General features: G+C 39.1%; 1 protein-coding gene across 25 annotated transcripts in view; it reads left to right on the forward strand.

Annotated features, from left to right (window-relative positions):
- Positions 1-24,767, forward strand: part of LOC149298888 (calcium/calmodulin-dependent protein kinase type II subunit gamma-like) — a 116,506-nt gene that overhangs the window by 52,260 nt on the left and 39,479 nt on the right. For all 25 annotated transcript variants that reach the window (XM_089486869.1, XM_089486860.1, XM_089486867.1 and 22 more), the window contains exons 4-10: positions 7,893-7,947; positions 9,014-9,079; positions 18,687-18,759; positions 23,058-23,160; positions 23,388-23,471; positions 23,628-23,722; positions 24,327-24,449. In XM_089486869.1, the coding sequence (XP_089342995.1) occupies positions 7,893-7,947; positions 9,014-9,079; positions 18,687-18,759; positions 23,058-23,160; positions 23,388-23,471; positions 23,628-23,722; positions 24,327-24,449 (599 nt within the window). The remainder of the gene's footprint in view (positions 1-7,892; positions 7,948-9,013; positions 9,080-18,686; positions 18,760-23,057; positions 23,161-23,387; positions 23,472-23,627; positions 23,723-24,326; positions 24,450-24,767) is intronic.

The following is a 24,767-nucleotide window of genomic DNA, read 5'->3' on the forward strand; positions in this document are numbered from 1 at the left end:
CCTCTGTGATATGAGAACAGTGATATAATCATTGCGATGCTTTACCCTTGTTAATAATAATGTTATACCTTCTAATTTTAATTTAATTTCAGAATTTTGAATAGAGTATCTGCTGTTTTGGTGTACACATTTTACGGACAAGGAAACATGTACAATTTGTATAGTTTGGTGATTTTAGTCTCTAGTGCTTATGAAATGTGGCAGTTATTTGTAGTGATGAAATGCAGAATTATAGAAGGTAATTTAATCAATTTAAAGTAGTAAATGTGAACCTGAACCTTTGCATCACAAAATTCTGTTGTGTAAGTCTTCCACCACTCCCTTCGAAAACACGATTCATAAATAGTTTGATCGATAATAAACTGTATTCGTGTTGTTTTCCTTGGTTTCTGTTAGGAACATAAATGTTTAAATACCAATGAAATCAGAAAAATAATGTGTAAACATTTTTCTATAAGGGTTTATTGCTTATATTTAATGTTCTATATTATTTAAATGGATTTTCAATGTTTGTTTTTTTCTTAATCAAGAGCTTTTTTTCTCCCAGATCTTTCAGTTGTTACTTTCTTTGTGTTAGTGTTGTAATGTCATTTAAAAAAAACCCCAAAACCTACCCTGCATAAATTGTAAGAATAAACACTCTTTATAAGAATTCCAGCCAAAGCTGTTTTGCTGAAATGCAGAGGAGATGAGCTGTGTAAGCTGGGTGATGCCCAATTGGATCAGACGGTTAAGCGATCTTATGACATACATGCTATAGCCAGCCAAGATTATCAGGTTGTTAGAAAATCTCCCAGGTTTCTAAATATGAGAAAAGAAAATTGGAGCCAAGATTACCAATATAGGTAATAATTAACGCTTTCCCTTTTCCAATTTGTGTTGAGTGAATGCCGTCTAAAGTTTGTTTCAACTTTTTGTAATATATAAATATAATATAATGCTTCCATTATAATGCAAGATAAGCTGCTATCCACCCCTAATTAGAACAGCACTGGATACTGGAATAAATCAATTATTCTTTACGTCACTGCGTTACTCTCCAGTGCTTCTGTTTCTTGTATGTATCTCCTGGCAATCTTTAGTTTATACAACTAAAATGGGATTGGATAAACCTGTTAATACCACGTGGACACATCATATTTCTTCTAATTAATACAATTTGTATCCAAGGCATGGATAATTGTATCAACCCAGGCCCACTTACTGGTTCTTTTTACAAGGGCATTTAAAAAAGAATTGCTTTGTTTTATTGTGTGTAAAACAGAATCTATAACTTCATAAATGTTCATGTGTATACAGTTATATATACGATATATATACAGTATATGTGTATACAATTATATATGCAATATACAAAATTATGTATACAATATATACACTTTATAATATACCTTTGTAACAGCGTATACAGATTATAAAAGCTCCTAAACTTTAGATCCACCAAGCTTTTTGAACATTTTTTTTCTCCGAGGGAAAAAAGTTCCGTTAGCATGTGAAATTGGATACCATCAGACACCAGTGCAGGGCCTGTCTCACATTAAGGGATCCCTCTGAGACATTGCAGGAAGGGTGATGCCTAAGCAGAAGTTTGAGTACTTACCCCCACTTTAGAACAATGCACATTGAAGTACCCACAGAGTACTTTAATATATACACCGATCAGCCATAATATTATGACCACCTGCCTAATTCTGTGTAGGTCCAACTTTTGCCGTCAAAACTGCCTTGACTCGTCAAGGCATGGACTCCACTACATCTCTGAAGGTGCGCTGTGGTATTTGGCACCAAGACGTTATCAGCAGATCCATTAAGTCCTGTAAGTTGCGAGGTGGATCGGACTTGTTTGTCCAGCACATCCCACAGATGCAGGATTGGATTGAGATCTTGGGAATTTTGAGGCCAAGTAAACACCTTGAACTGGTTGTTGTGTTCCTCAAAGCATTCTTGAACCATTTTTGCTTTGTGGCCGTGCTCATTATCCAGCAAAAAAAAAAAAAAAAAGCCAATTTCATCAGGGGAAACCGTGCCCATGAAAGGTGTACGTGGTCTGCAACAGTGCTTAGGTAGGTGGTACGTTTCAAAGTAACATCCCAGTGAAGGCCAATGTCTCTGCCGGCTTGCTTTTTTCCCATAGTGCATCCTGGTGCCATGTGGTCTCCAGGTAAGCAACGTACATGCCATCACTATTTAGCTCTTGTCAAAGTCGCTTCTAACACATCAGTGTGACAGAGGGGAGACCACACTGACATGAGAGAGCGCCTGCTTCCTCTTGATTGTGATCTCTACACTGTTAGCACCTGCGTAGTGCTGGCTATGGGTTGATGCAATTCTGATGAGTTGTGTGTCTGTTTATAGCTACCTGTATATGAGTGTTACTGAGCTTGAGCAATTGCTCATGCTCCACATGCTTCCTTCTCCTGTTATGTGCGATTTAGTGACAGTTGTTCGTTATCAGAGGATTACATACATTGATAAAGTTTGTGTGCATGTTTAATATTGTTTTTCCAGTTTTTTAATATACTTTATATGCAGAAGTCCTCCTATGGTCAGTCATCTGTAGAGGCGTAGAATTAATTATTAGGATGATGGAGCCTTGTCAATAGAAGTCTATCCTTTATTGGATTTCTTTGGGGTCATTGCAGGGTCAGTACCTGTTTTGTCTTTATTGGTCATCTTCTTTGACCTTTTTGCAGTAAGAGAGTGTCATTACAGATCGTTGTGACGGGACCGACCTGTACCCCGACTGGGTACGCCCGCCGAACGTTGCTTCCTTCGCCCCATGGCCACCGGGGCACCAGAGACTAACCCCTTCACTGTCTGTGGCTAGCCGAAACTGAGCTACACAGGGTGGCTATCGTCCTGAAAAGGACAATACGCGATCATAGCAGAGAACACAGCTCTTCAGGAACCTCGGCCGTACTGTAGTATACCGAAGTATAGCAATACAGCACCCTACCGCCCTAATAAGGGCAGCACGGAGGCTTACCTCAATAACAAGACAGGACTCGTAGTGAGGTAAAACAGGAACTCTCTTTATTTGGGAACACAGGGGCATTTAAACAGTACAAGGGATTGAGTTACGTCCAATAGACACACAAGGGAATTGCGTCCAATAGACACAAGGGAATTGCGTCCAATAGACACAAGGGAATTGCGTCCAATAGACACAAGGGAATTACATCCTGCCCTCCTTTGCATATGACTGAGCATTAGCCCTCAGCCCAGTAGGGGGTCTCTACTGTAGTCTGTGTAAGGAGGGAGGGGCAGGACATGTGGCACCTGGACAGGGTAGCAAACAAGGGGAACAAAAGCACACACCATAATCACAACATATACTGGGAAATGCAGGTATCACAAACAATAATTATTACAGACGGTACCGATTAACCCGGGGCCGTCACAATCGTTAATTGGTCAGATCGACTTTACTGTGAGACAGATGTCAGAGTTTAAAGTGATCTTAGTGCAGAACTAACAATAACTGGATGTTATGGATGCTTGTCAGATGCAAGGGTGATAAAGGCTGATAAAGTTTTAAGGCCCCTTACAGAACCACCAGGAAAAGATGGTGGAGGGAAGCTGTTTTGGCATAAACATAATTCAGACAAGCCATTTGGGGGCACTGGCAAGCCGTTTGAGCACAAATATGGTGCACGCAAGCCGTTTAGGGACAAAGACGTCACTCAAGCGAGTAAGGGCTAGGGTGACCACATTTTATTTCTGCCATTTAAGGGCACAGTATTAGAACGGATGAGATTACACACAGGTATGTATTTTGCACATATATATATATATATCACACATACACACTGATTTACAGTCATTTACACCTAAAATATATTTTATTTTATAGAAATTAGCTTTGGGGACCCTGCTGATTTCAGATTTAATAATATATTTATATTATAATACACACACAGTCCTTTCCAAACATGAGCAGTCTCAGACATTAACTCACTCCATTGCCAGACACGAGCAGTCGCAGACCATTAACCCCTCTATTGTCATTTCACAGTGTGTTTCTTACCTGGTGCTGGCTGCAGCCTAAACTGAGCTCCGTGTAGAGGGACTCAATCAGGTGAGACTTCCAAATTCTCAGCCAATCAGGAGAGTTTAGAAGTCTCCAGATTGGCTGAAACCTCCTTAATTCTAGTGAGGCTCCTGCAGCCCCCTCTAAGTGGTTGTGTTCTTTCCCCCAATATCCTGACACACATATATTCAGGCACAGCCAATGCAAACACATTTTGGCGACTGTGAGCATGTCTATTTTAATAGCAGTTATAGCAATTGAAGAGCTGTACTGGGTTTCAGTGCAAAATTATTTTTAATCATACAGTGGCCAAGCCTTTGCGAGAGACTCGTTGCCATAACAACAGCCATTAGTTCAAAAAGTATTGACTATTGTCACGGCAACGGAGGTCCCATTTTCACTGGCCCTAACCAGATTGATTTGATAGCTTTTACAAAGTAATTTGTAAAGGCTGTGTCCTGTGTTGGCAGGACAAGTAATGGGCTTTAAATCACAAACTCAAGTTTTTTTTGATTGTCAAGTAAACTCCTGCCATTGTGACAATTGATTTGGTGCTGCATGAATCTTCCTAGGTTAAAACACACACACCTGCTGTGGTATCATCTGCCACTTTTTCATACCTTCATTGTGACCTTCACATTTCCATTTTTATTTGTAAAGCATTTATTATCAGTATCTAATGATATAATAATAAAGTGTAACTATATTAATACAATCATTCATATTTTGGTGTCATTTTAAACTAGACCTGTCATTGAAAAAAACACTAATTTGGCTGATAGGGGCCATTGCAGGTAGGCGTTTGTTTATGGGTGTTTGTGTATATGTGTGTATATATATATATATATATATATATATATATATATATATATATATATATATATATATATATATATATATATATATATATATGTGTGTGTGTGTGTGTATATATATATATATATATATATATATATATATATATATATAATATTACACACCCATACAGTGTACTCAACATAGACTTCAGTTGATAAGGTTGAGTGTCAAGGAAGGTCAGGGTACTAATGTGTTGCCTCAGTAATCAGTACTGTGAGACATGCGTTTTCATGTTTTTATTAGCAAAATTATAAAAGGCCTAAAAGATAAGGTATGCTGTTTTGCAGACCATACAAAGGTTTGCAACAGGGTAGACATCCCTGGTTGAAAAGCCAAATGGGTAATGACTTAAGTAAATAAGAAGAATGGTTAAGAGCATGGCAGCTGTAATTTAATTAATTGATGGTAACTTGGTGTTGGCAAAAAATGAGAGGAAATAGGGAGTAATTATTTCTGATGACATAAAGGTAAGCAAGCAAATGCAGTTAAGCATCAGAAAAAGCAAGCATGGTGTTGGGTTGTATTGCTAAAGGCATTAGTAGCAGGAAGAAGGAAGTGGTTATGTCACTTTACAGATCTCTGGTCAGACAGTTCTGGAGTCCCCATGTCTTATAGGATATTGACATTCTGAAAAAGGTTCAGAAGGGTTACCAAAGTGGTAAATGGTTTGCAGGATGCAATTTATCAGGAAAATCTAAAGGCTGCCTGTGTGGTGTGGGGAGAGAAAAAACATTTTTATTTTTATTATATTAAGTACAGTAAGTATTTCAAATGAGACAAATTGGTAGTTTAAGTAGTCAGAATGTAAAATTGGAATATGTATTGCTCTAAGCCTCAAGCAATATGCCAGTATACAATGGTGATAAGTCCTTAAGTCATTAAGGATGAAACAGCTGACCATAAGTGGTGATCCTTCTTTTGTACCTCTGTCCCAAGCTCTATTTAAAGGCTGTCTAGTGTATTTGCTTCAAGGGCTCCATGTATAAAGTAGATATAGAGGCAAAAATCATTGTTAACCTAATTTGCACACACCTACCTAGAATCCTTTGCAGTAGCGGCAGCACTACAAAATTTCCTTGGGAACAACACGTCTCTGGGCTTATTTGGTGTTTGCAGATTAGTGTTTAATAATGCTTCTGCTATTCACTTAATTTTAGATGGAGGGTTTTTCCATCATCTTTGCCCCACCACGACTTACGCGGTATGTGCTTTAAATATTGCTCTAAGTCTCAAGCAGTAAGCCAGTATCCAACCTCATGCTGATGAGTCCTATTAAGGCTAAGGTCAAGTGAGTTCCCGTGAGAGAGGGAAAGCTTGGTCCTCTGGCCTGAGGTTGTTTTAGCATCCCCAAACATGGATCTGCTGGGGTACTTGGCACTGTAAGGTGTGTGCAGGATACACACTTTTTTCACTGTGCACAAGTTGATAAGCACACTGTATTCACCTTGGATCTCCTTTCGATGCACTTTTTTTTATGGCCACCTTTAAATTGCCCTGGACTATGGCTGTGGTCAAGGGGAAATTTTTTAACTTACCGGCCATTGGCTGGGGGCTGCGATACCCTTTCAGGTTTCAAAATAAGTTGAGCACTATTGGGTCAACTGAAGCTACAGTGGAACTGAGTGCCCTGAAGACTCTGTGCGGTATTGGTGGGGGTAGTGGTGTGTGCCTTCTGGCCCTCACTCTTCCTTTGAGGACCTCTGTCTGTTGTGGACAAGAAGACTTCAGTGTGTCTCCCCTTGAGGAGATCCTAGAAGATCTGGACCACCCAAGGCTACTGGGTGGGAAGGAAGGGGCTGCATATCCCTTTGGGGGAGTGCAGCCCTAGACGACAAAGATTGGGGACTCGGCTCTACTGTGGCCCACACACTTAAACGGTAGTGGACAAAGAACCTTGGGCTCTCAAAAAAATAATTGTTAACCCAATTTGCACATGCCTACCAAGAAACCCTTGCAGTGGTGGCAGCATTACAAGATACCTGTGGGAACAATGAGTCTGTGGTGGTTGTAGGTTAGTGTTTAAAATGCCTCCTGAATCTATGAAGAGACCAAGGACTGAGTTTTTAGGAAAAACAGACATCACCCCCTTTAAGGTGACACCTTGTCATTTTTCACAATACACATTCAAAGCGCAAGCCCCAGTATGTAAATACAGGCTGCAGAGACAGGGCAATTTTCGAGCTTAGCCATTAGTGTACAGATCTTCAATGATATAAGTGTAAAGATGCTCTTTCACTTCCTTTGTCACTAGAGCTTGGATATTTTTTTGTTTGTTTTTACCTGTTTTTGCTAGAAATAGGTAATATGAAATTTATGGTTACAGAGATCATAGATGTGTTTAACACTATCAAAGTATCTCTCTTAACAACTTAAAAGCTGTTAGGTGTCACCCAGAAGGTGTAATCATCAATAAGAGATATAATGCTAAGTAGCTGCTAAATGCTAGAGAAGTTGTAATACCATAATGTGTAGGGAGCTATAACAAGTAATCACTTAACAACTCCGCTGACGTCCTATATCATTTGCTTGGATATATTGTTGCTAGATGCAGCCCCTGGCTTCCTATGAAGCAAATTGTGACACTTCTTAAATAATAAAGCTCTCCCTTTTTCCAAATTTGTCAAATATTTAGAACAGTTAGAACAGACACACTGTATTAGCCCAAGGGGAGATTGAGTTATAGTTAAAGTTAATACTTTTTATGTGGGCCTATGTTGCAAAATATGCCTAGTAAAAAAAAAAAAAAACAAAAAAAAAAAAAAACTTACAGGACCCCCATAGATCAAACACATAAGAATTATTACTTGTATATTGAAAAAAATCTATTTAAAAAAAAAAAAAATGGAAAGATTGTAACATCCAGTCACTTATCATTTGATAACGGAGAAGTCATGTGGATGGTTAAATTGTGCCATTAAAACATACTATTTTGTTCTATTTCTACATATTCTGCTTGAAGGTTAATGCGGATGGCCAGTTTACATTTTATTTTCTCTCTCCGCAGTTCGTCTCCATGACAGTATTTCAGAAGAAGGGTTCCATTATCTTGTTTTCGACTTGTAAGTATTTCCCTGTAAGATCTGTTAATTACTGTTTAGTAGTTAGGCGGCAAATGAACTTGTGAGCAGCGAAAAGAATATAAAATAAATCTAGAACATCAAATCACTTGCCTGTATCTGCAATGCTGTTATTTATATACAGGCAAAACCGACAACTGTAAAGCTTTTTAATTAAAACTTGTAGGTTGTTAACCTCTGATCATGTTAGTTTTGTGTGTTTTACTTATTCATGTAATGATCCTACCATAAACCGAAAGATGATGCTTTAGTGGAATAAAGATGCTATATCTGTCGTGTAAAGATATCTTACTTTGTTTGGACTATTTATGTATATAGGGAACACACCCAGGCTTTGATTAAATTTAAAACCAAAATAACTGTCCCATGTTTCATGTTATGCTCTAAGTGCCTTAAAACAGGCAACAAGCCCATTGCACCCATCAGCACAACAATCAGAGTAGAGCCCTGCGCGGGACTGCTTTTTTAATCCCGCTCCCGCTGACTTTTTGCCCTATCCCGCCCGCTCCCGCAATGTGGGTGTTCCGCTCCCGCCACATTTGTGGCCAATCCTGCCCGCTCCCGCCACATTTGTGGCCAATCACGCCCACCTCTTTACCTGAACTGCAAGCCCCAGTATGCAAATACAGATACAGGTCATCTGAGCCAGGCTGCAGAGACAGGGCAATTTTCGAGCTTAGCCATTAGTGTACAGTTCTTCAATTATATAAGTGTAAAGATGCTATTTCACTTCCTTTGTCACTAGAGCTTGGATATGACCTAATTTGTCCTACTACCTGTGCTTATGTTTGTGTATATAAATCTATTACAAAATTAATAAATCAGCTATATCCTCACATCTCAAGGCTATCTTGAAGCAGCTATATCTGTAGATCTGCCCCACTGATCCTCACCAATCTCCTCTACTGGTGCAAGTATTGTATTGAAAAGCTTATCCGGCAGCCAGGAACCCAATAGAACATTATTGGACCTTGTTATAGGAATGCTCTAGGCTTTTAAATGTGCTGTGTACTCTAATTTGTCTGTTCTCTTTTTCTGTATTACTAAGGGTCACTGGTGGAGAGCTGTTTGAAGACATTGTGGCAAGAGAATATTATAGTGAAGCAGATGCCAGGTGAGGACAAATGTGCCATATCACAAGGACAAGGGAAATCTATGTGTTCAGTGTTTCAGCCTTCCGAAATAAACTTCACCTCAGGAGCATGTGTATAGGGGTGTGATGTGTGACGAAAATATGCTGTGTCTCCACGTTCGTGTACAAATATGCATCTACTGATTTTTTTGCATCTTTGTTCCAGAAGCCATCAGTTTTAGTTTTCACATAATGAAGAGGTAAAATAAATGTACTGTTGGGTATATGCATTTAACTATGCTTTTGTTTATTCATTTTGATAAGGACCAATCTTTTTAACAACAACAAAAAATAGCATTATCACAAATATACAAAACACTGTAAAACTTTCTGATCTAATAAAATGAGATAACAGTAACAGATTATTACTGGAATATTAAATTTTCCATTTCAAATAACTAGCAGTTACACACAGTGCACAGATACAATGCATTCCCAAATGCATGTTGTGCATTCAATATTGTACAATGCAAAATTTGCATGCAGGTCATGGTGCTGTATTTATTCTTTGGGGCTAGACCATGAAGCACATACAAGCTTCAAGTATACCGTTTATAACATGTATGTATTCTGAGTAGTTTAGCAATTCATCTTGTGAAAGCACATCTAAAAAAAAGAAACTCACACCTTTAATGTTACTGGGCAACTGGCCACCAAAAATGATGCAAAATCACAGTGTCTTGATTGAAGGGGATATTGAAGTCTGTAACGAGAACAGACCCATAAAGCAGAATAAACGTCAGTATGACATGTCTTCCAGCTTCTGTGTTCTACTTAGTAGGAAATAAATTAATTGAAACTGCATATTTTATTTGTGTAAGTGTGGCATATGGTTGGCGCTGACATATTGCTAATCCTCAAACAGTCTTGAATTTTAAAAAATAACAGGCTTTGCCAATAAAATACATTCTGGGCAGAAATGTGCTTTTTGCTGCCAGCTTTAAGCATATATTACTATTTATATTTCAGTGTAGTTTCTTTTTTTGACTTGTCACAAATGTCTCAAAAACAAGAGGAGGAACCACCACCTGCTTGCTGGTTCTCAATATTACGTTAAGGGGGAACATGGGCGTGAAAAGTAAGCTTACAGGCTTACTCGCCGCTGTTGTCTGAGCTTGGGTAAGCAGGTCGGTTAGGAGCCCTGTTGCAGGGTATGCCAGAGGCATTTTGACAGGTAGGAAGGTACAGAAACACACCGAAGGCTGTATTGGAGTAAGCTGACAAGACAGGTAAGGGGAACACAGGACTGGTCTTGACTGGCAATAGGGCTGGAAAAGCCCTTTGGGCAGGGCGCACGGCTGTAAAAGCCCTTTGGGCTGGGCACACGTTGTCAGGCAAGCCGGGTCAGAACCAGAAAGACAAATCAATGCCGAATCGGAATCCAGGAGCAGAGTCAGAACAAGCCAGGTCAATACCAGGAGATCAGGAGCCAAATCAGGAGCCAAGAGCCGGACAAACCATCTGGGAATGCCATTTTATTTAAAACCATAAAGAAGATATTCATGAGATACACGATCAAAAGCTTTTTTAAAATCAAGACGTAAAATGGCCAGTTTTTGTTTACGGTCTTGCTGATACCAGATCAGATCACGTAATTCACTAAGGTGTTCCCAGATAGCACGTCCTGGGATACCACAGTGAATGACCTTGATCTATTACAGATTTTGTTCTGTTAGCTAAAATCTTGGCCATAATTTTATAGTCAACATTCAGTAGGGGGATAGGCGTTCAGTTCTCTAATTTTGATTTATCACCCTTCTGAAAAATTAACATGATGCCTCTTCTCCAGGAAGAGGGTAACTCCTGGGTATTAAAAGCCCTGGTCCTGGGGATTTACCAGCAGCTTTTAATTCCATCATGCGATTCGAGTAACGAGAGCTTTCTGTTCCTTTAAAAAGGAACAATCTCTAACCTTCCATTTCTAAAATTAGGTCTCTTTTGAGATATTTGTTTAAAAAGGAAGTGTGTACCTTTCCCCTAGCTCTAAGTGCTTTACCCCGGCATTAAAAATAATTTATTTACCTTTAAAATCTAAAAGCTTTTTAATCTCCTTTTAATTAAAAATCAGTTTGTCAGTATTGCTTACACCAGCCTCTCTCAACTTAAAAAGAGTTTGCAAACACACATTAAGTTCCTTAAAACCGTGTTTGCACTCTTTTTTCTTCCTCTTGCCAGCAAAAAAAAAAATAAAAAAATCTTAATCTTGGCCTTCATGGTTTCCCACCAGTCCAAAACGTTCTGATTTGGGTCTTTCTGGTGCCGCCATTACCCCTATGAGACCTTTAAAATTATTTCTGATTTGTTTATCCTCTAGTAACAAACTTTCCACGGACCATTCCTAGTTTTAGATTAGTTATAAGTTAAAATGCTAGTTTCTAAAAGATTCTAAAAGTAGAATTCTCAGATTCTAAAAGTCTGAGAATACATTATCCTGGAAATTAAAACCAGAAGAGGACAACATAAAATCAATTCGTGAACGGCCATTAGACCATGTATATTCTGGGTCAGGTTTTAAATGCCTCCACGCATCTTTCCATTTAAAATCGGCAATAAAAAGTTTAGGCTGGCGAGAAGTTCTATCTACCTTCTGGTTCTCATCCCCTCCACTTTTATTTTCGCCCGGTAATATACAATTAGTAATATACTAAATCATTTTTTAATCTTGCCTCGCATGCTGGACTCAGTTGTGCATACAACCAACCATCAATTACATACAGATATCAGATCACCTTCTGACTCTCCCCCTATAGCTGGAGCAGCCATATACTCCCTATTGGTACTTTTGTTCTCACTTGAGTTCCAGAGATGATTTGAAAACTTTTCTTGAAGGTACAGGATATCTTAGAACACACAGATAACACGCTGTTTTTCTGAGAGATGGCCAAAGCGATATTAAGGGGTCATTTAATCTGCTACGCTGCTAGGATTCAAAAACTGATAAATTGTCTCCTTACATGATGACATGACAAAAGCTTTCTTCGTTTAACAGAATAAATAATCCCAGGAGAACAGGGAAAAGTATGTTCATCGTAAACAACTGCTTGATACACTCATACCTAAAGGCTCAAATCCAAGTGGAATATACAAAGAATAAATTCTTAAGTAGGGAAACAAGCCTGGATGCCGGCTGGCAGCCATAGTGAAACACAAAACGCCCTGGGATCACTATCTTGCATATTAGAGCTACACAAAACAGACTTATCACAGACCGACATGACCTCTGTGAGCAGTTTTGGCAACATTGCTATATAGGGCAGAATCAGATGATTTTGCCATGCGATTAGACCTGTTGCGCAGCACTGGCCTCCAAAAATTGACTCCTCAACAATCTCCTTAATGTCCCGATCGCAGATAGAGAGGATGTTTAAATCATCAAAAATTTAAATAACACGAAAACCCCAGGGCCCGGCAGTTATTCTGCAGAATTTTATAAATTGTTGTTGCCTCACAGTATGCCCCATCTGGTAGACCTTTACACTTTACAATGAAATATGGTCGGGGGAAACCTAAGAGGTCCTTCACTAGTTACTTGATGTAGACCCGTTACCCTATTAAATCAAGACATGAAAATCTTATCAACTCTCGTGGCAAACAGGCTGTAGTCTTTTATGATTGTGGTCTTAAATACAGCTCAGAGGGGCTTTGTGCACGGTAAGCATTCAGTTGCTGGCATACCAATACCATGACCAAAATTTTCTGAATCTGATCATCAAATTATATGCTAATCTGTTTACTAAATTTGGTGTCAATGGCTTGGAATCAAGGGACCTTTGGATGGCTAGAGGTGTCCGTCAGGGGTGCCTGCTGCCACCACTGCTCTTTAATATCAGCTCGGACCCCTTCATTAGAGTATTGTGCAATTGGGCAACTTTTGAAGGCATTCGGATGGGTTCCAGGATTATCAAGATAATTACGGCCTTTGCTAATAACTTATAACTTCTATACACCTGTGGTCCCCTCTCAGGGCTACAAATAAATTTGGAAAAATTGCAGGGGCTCTTTCTTCACTCTGCTATTCAACCACCAGGTTTACAGGCACTGGGTATTATATGGGGCCCCAATACATAGACTATGTAGGCATCAGAATGACTAAAGATCTGAGGGACTTGTATCACCGGAACCACTCTCGGCTTATAGCCAGCATCTTGTCTGAACGTACGGGTTTATGGGACTTCATTTGACCTTTTAATGTCAGGTAATGGTAAACTTCTCACTAGCCAGATCTACATATTCTCAATATTACATTCTTAAAGTACATATGGGGAAACAAAACACCCAGAATTGGTCTCAAGAAGTTTCCAGAAGAGGCAGTCTGGAACCCTCTCCTCTTTGAGACTGTAAAAGCATGGAAACTATTTAGACTTGTCCATTTTTCTGCCGTAGGTTGGCAACCCAGGCTTCCATAAGGGGAATGTGCATAACATATTTAAATGCTGGAGGCAAGGGACTCGACACAATTGAGAAAACATCAAACAAATTATCACGCATGCTGACTGTGTCTCCTTATTTCCGGGCATATCCATACCTGTTTTCCACTTCTTCAAAGCTATGAACTTTGTAGGTTGGGGTGACACTTCATGGACACGGGTTGTATAATCCTTTGGACAAGATCATCACACAATCCTCTAGTGTATCCTACTTTTCGAGGTTGTTATATGCCTTGCCTAAGTCTGAGACTGAAGTGCAATTATTGCTTACATACCTGGATGACTTATATATCATCCGATATTGTAAAGTTTATTGGTAAAACCCGTAAGCTATTACCCTCAGCTACCCGTGGCAACATGCGTCTTAAATTGGGGCACTGTACCTATATTTCTCTGTTACGTCAGCTGTGTATGGGTGTGCAGGATACAGCAGATTTCCCCTAATGTCAAACTCCATAGTCCGACTTGTATCACTGCCTTTGGTCCTGTTTGTCACAACCTTTTGAGCAGAGGTGAGGGGTTCGCTTGGGCAATTTTGTGCTGGGCAAAGTTACTCTGGAAACTACATTTCTGGACGTCACCCAGGACTCTTTCCCTACCCACAGTAAATTTACACATAAGATTTTTGCCGCAGCGAACCTTACTTCATCAATGGATACAAGACACTCATCTGACACTAGGCGTTTTTAAAACTAAACATTTACTTGTTTCGTGCGGACTGGCTGTACACCTCCCTAGAGTAAGAAAAGAAATGTGGAAATCCATTGAAATTTGGAAGGCTTACATTGAGACATTAGACACAGCCACACAACTAACTATGAAAAGGACTTTTGAACTAACATCATGGTATTGCACTCAGGTAGTGGTGTTAAGCCTCCAATGACATTGCCAGGGTAATTCTAGGCGATAGCGAAGATGATGTCAATGGTGGATTCCTTGTGGGTTTCTGCTGTGGAGAGACACTAGTGTGTGTGGTCAGGAGTTTCTATTTGTTAATTTAGTTTTATTCTTTTGTGTTAAAGATGGAAAAGTAATGCCTTTTTTAACTGCTCTATAATATATACAATATTATATACAATATATAACAATATAATTTGTTATATCAGTGATATAGCATGAAATATTGCCTGTTTGTTACCCACGTATTTGATGTGTCATCTGAATAAACAGATTCCCATGCATATGTACAGTTTCATATACCTGGTCAACTGTTTGCAGAAATATGCTTTGCTAGATGCTTTATTGCCCTACCCACCAGCACCAGCTAATTTTGCTAGAAATTTCCAAACAGCTAAACTTGCATAGTTATGAATCATGGATGCTTGCAGCAGCCTACAATCATCACAACACTGTGTGCCAAATATACAGTTTACTATGCATCCATTGTGATTTCTGCATCAATGCAACGCCATATTAAGAGCACTTCAGGGCATGGTAACGGTATCAAGGTAGCACCACCCGTTTTGTGTATGACTCAGTAACACATAAGCAGAGGTCACTGCTTCTTTTGATTGAAAAAGTGACATAATTCCTCCATAAATTGGAGTTCCAGCCATCTAAAGCACTTAAACCTCAATAGGGCAATGATTTTTTTTTTCTTTTCTCTGATGTTCTTTTGGGACAAGATATCTTTAAAAACTTTTACTATGATGTTTCTTTAGAGACCTTTTTTTAGAAACCAATTGTTTAAAATGATTACAATTAATTAAATAAATAGATGAATTGCTTTTTCTTTGGTTTGTTTATCACAATTAACAGTCAACTAGTCCAGCTAAACTGTCTCAAAATACATTCATGCATTTGTACTAATTTTGAAAATGTTTTGGTAGCTTTGGGTCCTATATCACAAGGAACAAACTTTTTTGTAGAAATATTTTTTGAACAGTGATATTACAGGAAACATTATTTAGTTTCCTTTAGGACACATGGGAACTTTGATTTGTTTTTATGTATGCGGTCTGTTGGACCTGTTGTGCATTCGTTCTTGTTTGTAAGGTAGTAAGTGCCGGTTAAAACTGTTTTTTGAATAGTTTCAGTTAATCTAGTCTCATGGATAAGTGAAATCGCTATGCTAACGCAGTGCTGTAAATCACAGGATGCATGAAAAAAGTATTTTTCCCAGAAGTTGTAGTTGTTGTGTTCCTTTCTACAGGGAGTTTTTGTAAAACGAAAAAAAGGGGAGATTTGTTTCACTTATCTGTTAAATCCGGTCCCAAAGGCATAGAACATCTCAGAACAGAGGAAGTCTTGTTTGTCCTACAAAGCATGATTGAGAGAGTACCCACTGATAGGCTGCATGTATCTGACAGGGAGGGGAGAAGAATTGGAATTGAGTTCTACCAAGGACACATTCCCAAAAGAAGTTGCTATTTGTGCCAGGCACTGAGACACTTAAAGACTTTGTCCATTTTTGGACAAGATGTTGCACGCACAGCTAGTCTCTCTCATTACAGAGTTTAGGTGGTATTTGGGGACCTCATGCTGTGCCTTTTGTGCTATGGAAACCTCTTGGGAAACATAATAAATTCTTCATGGAAAACATGTTTTGGCTGAATAGCAAGCAGAAATAAAGAATTTAAAGCATTCTTGATTTTCAGGACCTGTTGTGTTACAGTTGGCTGAAAACAATGGGAATTGTAGTCTACTCAGTGCTGGGGAAACTACTGGTTGGCCAGTCACAGTTGAGTGACATAATCCCTCCAAATTTTCTTGAAGGTTGTGCACAGTCTTCCTTTCATGTATTTTAATCTGTTCCCACCCCCCCGACAGAATGTTGGTAATGTGTCCTGCATTAATGCAGTTGTACTGTATTGCAACTAAACCATATTTATAAATCTTCCAACATATTTGTTTGAGGGAGAACTTTTAAGGCTTGTGGTTATGTACAACACATAATGTGACTACTGATAGCTATTTATGAGAGTAAGGCATTTAAAAGAATGTTTTCCTTCGCTCTAGAGCTCTGTGATACCCTTGTACCATGCAAACACATGGACCTTCGAAAGATAGACATAGGGATTTGACTCTCAAAAAAAGACTGTCCCTTTTAATGAGGAACACTTGGGAGGTATTCATTCAGCTCTTCCCTTAGTAGAAATATACAGGTTTTCTGGGCCTGGCACAGTGGCCTCTAAATGTAGAATATATTCTTTAGTCCAGTGGTGTGTTCGTTATAAACATAACCGTTCCCAGGTGTCCAATAATTTAATTTGTACAGATACAACGGACAATTTCATTGGGAAACAATAGAACATGAATTACATTCCGTTGCATTTTCCAGACAGGATATCTTAAACTGCACGAATAGCTGAAGATTTAAGTGTTGATATAGGTGGTGTGTATGTATGGTTAGTCAGTAGTATATATTACATATATAAGACAACAGTGTGGGAATGCCTTTAAACATTATTATTATTCAAGGTAAAGAGTAAATGTTTTCTTTCTTCTTTCACTGACACAGGTTATATATATATATATATATATATATATATATATATATATATATATTATATATATATTATAGCATTATACACATTTCATGGTGAAAGGACACTTAGAGACATCTGACTATAAAATTCTTTGAATGCTGTTTTCTTCCTGGAATGCACATCTTGCATTCTGTTCAGTTCCCATCATAGGCTACAGAACAGGGTGCATCTAGTTCTGCTTCAAGATGCTAGCAGCTGTCCTTGGAAGCATGCAAGTATGGACATGAAGTTCTGCATTCATGAAATAAACATGCAGTCAGAATATAGGGCTTAATTGTAATGCTCTATTCTGGGGGCCTTGGATTGCGTTACAACAACCAACTTTTTAAAATTTGTATAAATAGTTTTGTTTGTTTTTTCTAGCTTTTGTTTTCATTAGTTATTGTCTATCTGCCACATTTCCTTTTAATAAAACAGGGTTTAAACCCAATCAGTTTAGGATGTCACTGTTATGGTGGGGTACTTCTTTTAATCTTTTTTTCCTATTTTAAGAAAACAATAAAGCACCAACAAACTGGGGTTATGTAAAAGAAAAAAGTCACTTACGTACAAAATCAGAAAAATAACCTTATGGTCAATGGAATGATCCTGTCAGAAGAGCAGTGCCATTTATTGCTATGACGCAAATGCCACTTTTTACATTTTGCTCCAGAATCATGCTTTATACATGGGAAAAACACTATGAAGCCCCTTTTCTACCGTGAAAAGTTTAATAGACACAGTCCTATTTGATAGCAATACACTACTTCTGTAGTTTGGCAGAAGGGATCTCTTAAGATGTGCTTCTCTTTCTCCACAACTCTTCAGAGAGGGGTCCAGTATATGTGTGCTGTGTACACTGTTATATTCCACAAAATTCCGTAGAATTTAGCAATAAACCAAAGACGCCAGACCTCCCCATTCACACCTGAGACTTTGTAACACTAACGAGTCACATGACACCGGGGAAGGGAAATAGCTTATTGGGTCCAATTTGGACATTTCCCCTTAGGGGTGTACTAACTTTTGTTGCCAAGGTTTAGACATTAATGGCTGTGTTTTATTTTTAAGGGAACAGCAAATGTACACTGTTATACAGGCTGTACACTCACTACTTTACATTGTAGCAGAGTGTAATTTCTTCAGTGTTGTCACATGAAAAGATATAATAAAATATTTACAAAAATGTGAGGGGTGTACTCACTTTGTGAGATACTGTATATGCATATATCAGCATTTTACATTATCCGTTAGTTGTGTTTTTATAGAGGAGGTTCTCTGCCCAAATATTTCTTCTATTATGAACAGATTATCGGAATGTTGTGTTTTTGGTGCTGTGATTGCTCCCGGGAAAATATGTTAGTATTAATAGGTATCAGTCTGCACCAATTTAAAACAAGGTTAAATGATATTGTGGGGGGGGTTAATCCCTATAGAATATAACCATATATGGGAACTCTTAAGGTTTGACCCGAAGTTTGCTGGTTAAGCCATGCTACTCATGGGCAGTGGAGCTGTGTTTACCCATACCTGCTCCTTGCCTTCTCATACCCACTCAATATGGGTAGAGGTTCAAGAACTTCACAGGTCAGGTATGACCATAACGTGCAGAGTCATGTCTTTATTGCCACATGGGAATCTAGTGGATATCATATCCTAAATCTCATCCTACCTTTTTTATGTTTGTTTCTGCAGCCACTGTATTCACCAGATCCTGGAGAGCGTAAACCATATTCACCAACATGACATTGTTCACAGGGACCTGAAGGTACTTGATTCCGTCTAGATTGTATAATTCTGAATAAAATCATTGTTACTAGACTGTTAGCTTAAAAAGTAGTGTTTTAGGGATGGTTCCAGAAATAGTTTCATGAATTGAACATATGCATATGTATAGAAGTGCAGTAACGTGCTGAGCGTTATTTCAGAAAATCCAAATCCAGCGAAGACTTTACTCATTATAAATTCATGCTCCACACCTACAACTCTGCCCTCTCTCTCACCAAACAGCTCTACTTCTCCACTCTCATATCCTCTCTTTCTTCCAACCCACGACGCCTTTTTTCTACTTTCAACTCCCTTCTCTGTCCCTCCACACCCACACCACAAACCTCTCTCACTGCCCAAGATCTTGCTGCCCACTTCAAAGAGAAGATCGAGACTATTAGAAAAGACCTCTCTTCCTTACAACTCCCTCCTACACCACTCAACACCACTCTCTCCACTCCTACTATACTAACTGCCTTTTCCCCTACAGCCGAAGAAGAGATAGCCACTCTTCTTTCTTCCTCTCACCCAACAACCTGTCCCCTTGACCCCATCCCTTCACACCTTACAAAGTCTCTATATCCATCCCTTGGTCCATCACTTACCCACCTATTTAATCTTTCTCTATCATCTGGAACTGTACCATCTGCCTTCAAGCATGCGCTAATCACACCAATTCTAAAGAATCCTTCCTCAGATCCCGTCTGTTTGTCTAACTACCGCCCTATCTCTCTGCTTCCTTTTACCTCTAAGCTGCTTGAACGGATTGTGTACAACCGCCTCATTAACTTCCTCTCCTCTAATTCCCTCCTTGACCCTCTACAGTCTGGTTTCAAACCCCTTCACTCTACTGAAACAGCTCTAACAAAAGTCTCCAATGACTTGCTCTCTGCCAAAGCAAAAGGTCACTACTCTATTCAAATTCTACTGGATCTCTCTGCTGCTTTCGATACTGTTGATCACCACCTTCTTCTAGACTCACTTGCTTCTATAGGCATTCGAGATACAGCTCTCTCCTGGATCTCCTCATATCTGTCTAACCGTTCCTTCTCTGTCAACTTCTCTGGCAAGACATCATCGCCCCTTCCACTTTCGGTTGGTGTCCCCCAAGGTTCAGTCCTTGGCCCTCTGCTGTTCTCTCTTTATACTTCATCTCTTGGCAAACTAATCAACTCATTTGGCCTCCAGTATCACCTATATGCAGATGATACCCAAATCTACCTGTCTTCTCCTGATCTCTCTCCATCTCTCCTGTCCCGTATTACCAATTGCTTGTCTGTTATTTCTTCATGGATGTCACAACACTACCTGAAACTTAATCTTTCTAAAACTGAACTCATTATCTTCCCTCCCTCCATCACCATTAACAACACGACTATCTCTCCTACTAACCAGGCCCGATGCCTTGGGGTCATCCTTGACTCAAACCTCTCCTCATCCCTCACATTCAGTCCCTCGCCAGATCCTGCCGCTTGCACCTAAAAAACATCTCTCGTATCCGCCCATTCCTCACCCAAGAATCCACAAAAACACTCGTTCATTCCCTTATCATTTCCCGTCTTGACTACTGCAACACTCTTCTGGTTGGCACTCCACTGTCTCGACTCTCTCCTCTACAGTCTATCCTTAATGCGGCTGCTAGGCTCATCTTCCTTGCACGTCGCTCCTCTTCTGCTTCCCCCCTCTGTGAAACCCTCCACTGGCTCCCAATTACCTTTAGAATTAAATTTAAGATCCTGGTACTGACATATAAGGCCATCCATAATACTGCTCCTCCGTACATTTCTGACCTCATTAGCAAATACTCTCCTACTCGATCCCTACGTTCCTCCCATGGGCTAAGGCTCTCCTCCTCACTCATCACCTCTTCCTTTTCCCGTCTACAAGATTTCACTCGAGCTGCCCCATATCTCTGGAATCTTCTCCCAAGGAACCTTCAGCATTCTCCCTCCCTCCCAACATTCAAGAAACATCTAAAAACCCACTTCTTCAGAGAAGCATACCATCTTAGCTGCTAGAACTTCCTTGTCATCGATACAACCCCCACAATACCTCTCACCCTTTCTCTATGCCTTATGTTTGTCACCCCATTTCCCTCTAGATTGTAAGCTTGCGAGCAGGGCTCTCTCCACCAAATGTATCGGTTTGTCTTAGTCTGTCAATTCTTGTCTTGTCATATCCCTTGAATTAATTTATGTATTGTATTAAGCGCTGCGTAAACTGTTGGCGCTATATAAATAAAGGATAATAATAATAATAATTATGCCTAAACGTCTGTGATTGCTAGGGCACACAGACAGATTAGCTAACAGACGATGCATACTGTCACCAAAATATACCGCGTTCAGCGTGGCCATCTTTCATCCCCCTGTACTGTAGCATACATCACACATTAACTAGCTAGTATTATAAAAAACCAAAGTAGAGGAAGTGTGAGAAAAGTATGTTTTAAGAGCTAGAGATCCATGCAATTGCCTTCTGCAGAAGAGTAAGCACTAAATGCATTAGGGGGATTTAACCATACACTGAATATAGTAGTTGTGCATTGCATACTAAAGCAGAATTTAAGTAATATATTTCTTACTAGTGTGTAGATTCTGAATTATGAAAAATAAGTGTCAGGACTTTACATTGTGGTTGCTGATGGGGTAGAAAGTATTCCAAAATTTGACTGTGTTCATTTATAGAATACCAGACAGTGTATTAACTTAAATAAAGCGCTACGTTATCTTTATCTGATTGATATATGTACGTATAAACAATCACTCAGATCAACTTGTAGAGCTGAATGGCCTCCTACAGAACTATTAAATGCTATTTTGCCCTCCACCCCCTGACTAATAGGAATTGGCATTTCAGTGTTCCAAAGGCTGTATGGAGCTCTTTGGGTGCTGTCTTTCACTTACAACATTTGTCATAAATGTACAGGAAGATTAAATCTTTCAAACAGCCATCAAATGGTAAGTTTTATGTTTATGATGCATCTGTAGATTTACAGTGCACTGACATGCACCTGTATCTATGGCATTCATGCTAAAGGATATTTAAGGATCATAAAACTGAACCAGAAGGTTCAGAGGGTGGTGTGGCTGCATTCCAGAAAGCTCTACAGGTCATGAGGAAGCATGTGGCAGCTGGGCGCTGTCGGTATCCAGATTGGATGACTGTACAGTGTTCTGCCATTTTGCTATCCAAGATATTCGTTGCATACTATTGGCATGTCTACTGAATCTCACCCTCATGCATGTGTTGACCATAACAAGGACTCAGCTGTACATGCTTCCAATGCTAATGACCACCATAAAGACTCGCAAAATGATTGATGGTTATATATCAGGATACAAGTAGAGCAGCTCTGTGGCAAAGGGCACAGTTTGGAGCCATCATCTGTTTCCAATATGAATGCTCCAAATACTTTGCCTCAAATTATTGGATCACACAATTTAGACTCCTTAGACTCTAGATGAATTTTACCTTTTTTATTAACTTGTACACATCACATATTCATTAAATTTCAACTTTGATTTGATAATTTAATATGATGTCCATGATATGATACCTGATTATTTTAAATCCTGCAGATTAATTGTATAGTGGTGATTTGTCATTCACCCTGGGAACAGACCCAGTTCTTTGCAACTTAGTCTATGCTGCTTAAAAGTATATATTAAACTAAGATGAAACCCTAGAAATATGTTTTGGGTGCCAGCTGTAAGTACTAACCATGTAATTTGTTGGAAATGTAAATCTATATGTCCTTGATTCTGGGAGTTCTTTGTCCAGAATATTATAGTTCACTTATGCTTTTTTGAGGTTTCTGCAAGAATATACCTAAAGCACAAATGATTCTCCTACTCTGGCAACGTTTGTGTTTTGATGTCCCTTTGCTATATCAAACTTGGTGGTATGTCTGGTTTAATGGAGCTCACTGGCTTTGATGCAACCAAGCTTAATCTTTCTCCTTCTTGATGTAGCAGAAGTTCTACCACTCCTCTTTTTGCAGCATTAGTACCTTCTTCTGCATAAGTCTCTTGGATAATCCTATGATAGGCAAGCTGGGATAGTGGATCTTATATGAGTAGGCACTTAAATGGCTGTTGAGTTTTGAAATGGGAATGGCAGGATTGCCACCTAGTGCCACCTCTCTGTTACTGTGCAAGTGTTTGTCAAAAAGCATAAGCTCATATATTTTGTGCTCCGCAGTATTCATACTGCCACTTGTAGAAATGAAGGGGCATTGACTAATGTGTTGCACAAGCTAATATAATAATTATAATAATAATCTATGTTTCTCTACAGCCAGAGAATCTGTTGCTAGCCAGTAAATGCAAGGGGGCTGCGGTGAAATTAGCTGATTTCGGACTCGCCATAGAAGTCCAGGGTGACCAGCAAGCATGGTTTGGTAAGACTGAACATTTTATGTCTACCGTTTTGCCCATTTGCGTGATGCCACTTATAGAAGTGGTTGTTTATTTCACCTGCTACAAATCACCTGTAAGAAAACTGTACCGTGGGTCAAGAACTGGTATTGCATGTTTTGCCTGCATAACCTTTCCTTGAGTGATATTTTTATAGATATTAAACGGTAAAGGTGATTGTAAATTACTCAAATACTTGTCTTTCTGGCAGGGTTTGCAGGGACACCAGGATACCTCTCACCAGAGGTCTTGAGAAAAGACCCCTATGGGAAGCCAGTTGATATCTGGGCATGTGGTAAGAAGCCAACTTTATCATATTTTTTACTCATTTTCTTTGCTTCAGTAATATTTATTTATCCCCTAGATTATTATGACCATTTTAGGGTACTCTACCAAGATCTAGAAAATGCAATTGTTACTGGTAGACACTGTTTCTCCTTTTGTTTTACAGGAGTGATTTTATACATACTACTAGTAGGTTACCCTCCATTCTGGGATGAGGATCAACATAAGCTATATCAACAAATAAAAGCTGGAGCATATGATGTAAGAATGGTTGCATGTTCATGTTAATCAGTGCATGCTGCTGGAACCCAGGGATGGACAGGGTAGATGACATCAACATTATCTGATGTAGTTTATTGGAACCTGGGGAGTTTGCAAATGTGTTAACATTGTTGTCAGACTTAACCACTTAATGTTTCAGAGGCTTTCATTCAATTTCATTCAATACTAATTTATTATTGGATCATACAAATACAGACACAGTGACTTGGAAACATTTCTACACTATTGTAGGATAGCCTTCTGTCTAGCCATAACAGCCAGTTTGTGAGGGCGGAATAAAGCATGAATGGCACACTAATGATGTGCTGGATCATTTTGTCCTATAATAGAAATATGGGTATGTTATAAATAGTCCAAAAAAATAAGATCATGTACAGGGCTGGAAAATAAACTGTGAAAGCTAGTAGACCATCCATGGTAGGATAATGCCTAAACTTAAACTGTCAGGGGACAAATATTTGGGGCTACACTCATTGTGCTCTATTTACCCTAAAAAAGGAGGTTCTCTTAAAAAAAAACGATCCCTCGTTCTGTCCAGTTCTGAGTTGTTTTGAAAAATGTATTCATTCATTATATCCTATAGTTCCCGTCACCTGAGTGGGACACGGTGACCCCTGAAGCAAAGAATTTAATCAACCAGATGCTGACAATAAACCCTACAAAGCGTATTACAGCGGATCAGGCTCTGAAGCACCCATGGGTCTGCGTAAGTCTTGTTGACAATATATGCCTTGTTGAAAAACACCATTTTAATCTCTGAAAAGTGTCTCTGTGATACGCTCCATTTGTTGTGGAAATCATATGCATAGGTTTTCAAGATGATAAGAAATTAATCTCTGTATTATAAATTTATTTTCAGCTAGGTTTGCTAGGTCTTGTGAATGTATTAAAGAAATTATAATTTCTGATTGTAGTATAAATCCACAGTTCATTTATCCCCTTATCTCCTTCTTAAGAATTTAAGTGACGTGGGGGGAATAAGACACAAGAAAATGGTCCTTGAGAACCAAGGACGTATCCCTTA

Source organism: Sceloporus occidentalis, unplaced genomic scaffold, assembly GCF_023333645.1.
Source record: "Sceloporus occidentalis isolate IW3139 unplaced genomic scaffold, rSceOcc1.0.p SCAF_30, whole genome shotgun sequence".
Taxonomy (NCBI): domain Eukaryota; kingdom Metazoa; phylum Chordata; class Lepidosauria; order Squamata; family Phrynosomatidae; genus Sceloporus; species Sceloporus occidentalis.